We start from the raw sequence: 3295 nt of genomic DNA, 5'->3' as shown, positions 1-3295 counted from the left end.
AGGTCCACAGTGGTGGTGGGGACAGGGGCAGGGGCAGACAAGATCAGAGCTGGCCTCAGAGAGGACCAGTGAAATGCTTGTTTTCAATAGAACAAGCTGTACCTTGAGCTCCCAATCAAGTTCTTCAAAGGGCAGGAACCCACGGACACCCAAGTTGGACATGGGAGGCCAGGATCAGGAGTAGCAGAAACCCAATCAACCCACTGATGAAGGAAACAATAATTTTGAGGCAGCCTCCAGGGAGGCTGAATCCAAGGCTCTGGGCAGGGAACAAGAAAAGCACACACACAGGTGTTCCAAAAGTGAGCACTTTAGGGCCAGGAAAGCAGTCTTTATGGGAAGAAATGGAAACTGAAGACAGCAGCCTATGATCTGCAGTGGGATGATGTCTAGAGGTGGGCAGAGCTCGGGAGGCTGCAAACTCAGCAAAGCACATGGCTCTGCCCTCCCACATGGCATCCTGGGGAGTCTGTGTCTCAGGTACTTGGGGAACAGTCAAGTGGAATGTGAGGTTGCTCACACTGTGCTCAAGCAGAGCCCTACTCTGGGGAGAGCTCAACCTAGGGAGTGGAGGGGGCAGGACAACAGGACTCTGACTTTGGGGCCATCTGAGTGGGACAGAACGACCAGCAGCACCAGCCAGAAGACAACAAAGCCAGAAGAGGGGCAAGGCCAAGGCCTGAGGGTGGGGAGGTGGGACCACCAACACAGGCTAGGCTAACCAGCCCGCCATGGATTCCATCTTCTGGGAGGGACAGTTGCCAGGGGCCCATCTGACCCCTGGGATCTCTCACAGTGGTAACCAAGCCAGGACTCGCCAGGGCCTGGCCCTTAAGCAAAAGAAAACCACAGGCCTGCCCATTGGTAGGGAGGGGGTGGGGCCAGGGGCACATTTGTCAACCCATACAGGGCCTGGGCCCCTGGAACAAGGCACCTGGAAGCAGATGTGAGCCTTTGCAGGCAACCTGAAACATTATTTTCTGTACTTTCAGAAAAGAGACCAGCTGGGGATCCATCTCTGTCCCCAGACACCTCCCCCACACTGAGCCCGGGCTGCCTCTCCACATCACCTCTGTGACATCATGAAACAGTTAAGGAAGCTAACCACTTAATTGGCTGCCTGGCCAATGACCCAGATTCTAGAATCTCCAGAGAGTATTTATGGGGCACCCCGACCCTTGCCTGAGGCCTTTCTGCCCTGAGCATTCACTGCTGGGGTAGAGAATGCTCCTGAGCTAGACTGGCTCCATGGCTAGTCAGAGTTCCCAGAAGGCACACACAGCCCCACTGGCCCCATTAACTTATGGGGAGCCTGCAGCAGGGGACCCCCATGAGTCCTCCCCAGATCCAAATGTTGATTCAGCGGAGACTTTGGAGAAGCAGGGTGACCAACCCAAGAGCCCAGATTCAGGCCTCCATGACAATCTGCCCCCACAGGGCCTGAAGCCACAAATAGCCAACAAGGAAGAGAACCACACCTTCCTCGGGCTGTCCTTCCCCAGGAAGCTCTGGAGAATTGTGGAGGATGAGGCCTTCACCTCTGTGCACTGGAACGATGAGGGAGACATGGTGGTCATTGAGGCAGATCTCTTCCAGACAGAGGTCCTCCAGCGCAGAGGTGCAGACCAGATCTTTGAGACAGACAACATCAAAAGCTTCATCTGTGAACTGAACCTGTACGGTTTCAGTAAAATCTCCCCTTTGGGTCACTCTGCAGGGAAGAAGAAGATGGTAATGTAGAAAGTCCTTCTGGGGAGGCTAGACTAGATAAGCTGAGTGCTGGATGGGTTTCATTTCCCAGGGGAATGTTGCTCTCATGAGAGGGTGGTTAAGGAGAGGAGAACACAAGGTCTGTCTTGTTCCACCACCCACCTTAGACAGGATCCACAGGGGTGACTCCAGACTCTGAGTGGCCACTGAATGTCAGGGACCACCAGTAATACCTCAAGTGAGGATGGCCCCAGGGGTGCTCTAGGGAGAAACATGCTAGAGCCTCATAACCTTCCAGAATGAAGAGATCTTGTCTCTATACATAGGCATGGCTGGGACGGTGGTGGGGAGGAGGGTGGCGAGGAAGGCCTCTTCTCCCCCTTGCTTTCTAAAGTGATTCATTTTCTTTCAGATCTATCGCAACTCCAATTTTCAGAAAGACAAGCCTCTCCTCCTGCAGAACATCCCAAAGAGAAGGAAGCGAGTGGTGGCAACCAGACACTCTCCTCGACTCCACCACAACCAGTGCACCCAAGAGGCCGACAAGAAAGTCCAGAAGGGAACCCCACCTGTTCGCAGAACCCCCAGCCGGCGATCATTTGTGCTCTCTCACCTTTGGTCCATGGGCAGTGTACCCAGGCAGGCCGGGACAAACCATCTCCCCAGGGAGGAGGGCGGCCCCAGTGGAAAAGGCACATCCAGCAATACCACGTCTGCACCCCCAGCTACTTCTGGGAGGGAGGGTACAGGGCAAATGCCCGAGAGCCCCCTAGAATACCCAGATTATGATTCAGTGATAGCTTTGTACAACACCTGTTACTCCATCCTGATGGCAGCCCTTTCCTTCAAGGCCCCAAATGAGGCCCCTGAGGCAGAGGAGGAGCAGGGAGAGTCCTCAGATTACAAATGTGTACTCTGTGAGCAGGTCAAGGACAAGCCCAATCCCTGACCTCTCACGTTCCTAAGGACACTCAAAAGTACTCTCTTGTAATCAAAAATCGATTTTCGGCTCTAATAAGGTGGACCAAAACTACACAGGAGTAAATAAATAACTGAATGAGAACTGCAAGTCTGTGTTCTTTCTGTCTGTCCACGCTATTCACACGGCACAGGGCGAGCCAGATGAGGCTGGAAGCCCACGCCCCATGCAGGCTTCTGTCTGGCCCCCGTGGTCCCTTTTCAGTGGAAGCAGCAGCATTTCACATGCTTGGCCAAGAGTCTGGCTCACTAGCCAAGTGCTGAGGCCAGCCAGGACAGGCTGGTCACTGCTCAGCAGATGGCCCAGCCAGGCTTCTGACCTTGGGGGTGTCACCTTCCCTGAGTCATGCACCCTAAAGCAGAAGGGACTTCTCCTGGGTCCCCCAACGGTGCCACAAGTCTCTGTTCAGTAGCTGAGCATCTCCAGCTGTTGATCCAGGGGCCACCCCTCAAGAGGCTGACCAGAAAGCAGGGTCACCCCACCCACCAAGGGCCTTACAAACACATGTCATCAAACCCAAAGACAAGTACAAGGTTTCCACAAAGTGAACACCAGCCCTTATCACTCTGCCCTCGCAGGTGTATTTAGGAGTCTGTCTTTGGATGT

General features: G+C 54.2%; 1 protein-coding gene across 1 annotated transcript; it reads left to right on the top strand.

The window, feature by feature from the left end:
- Window positions 1–1248: 1248 nt before the first annotated feature.
- On the top strand, window positions 1249–2659 carry LOC138070685 (heat shock transcription factor, X-linked member 4-like). The gene is made up of 2 exons (XM_068961914.1): window positions 1249–1731; window positions 2123–2659. Exons 1-2 carry the CDS (start codon window positions 1249–1251, stop codon window positions 2657–2659), a joined length of 1020 nt encoding a protein of 339 aa, XP_068818015.1.
- Window positions 2660–3295: the final 636 nt, after the last annotated feature.

This window comes from Capricornis sumatraensis, chromosome X (genome assembly GCF_032405125.1).
Source record: "Capricornis sumatraensis isolate serow.1 chromosome X, serow.2, whole genome shotgun sequence".
Classification (NCBI taxonomy): Eukaryota; Metazoa; Chordata; class Mammalia; order Artiodactyla; family Bovidae; genus Capricornis; species Capricornis sumatraensis.
This window is presented reverse-complemented; position numbering and strand designations above follow the sequence as displayed.

Excerpts from the sequence above, each read along its gene's own strand:
- LOC138070685 (XM_068961914.1), top strand. The coding sequence starts at position 1,249 with ATGGCTAGTCAGAGTTCCCAGAAGGCACACACAGCCCCACTGGCCCCA. Across the intron at positions 1,732-2,122 it reads CTGCAGGGAAGAAGAAGATG|ATCTATCGCAACTCCAATTT; the intron begins GTAATGTAGAAA and ends ATTTTCTTTCAG.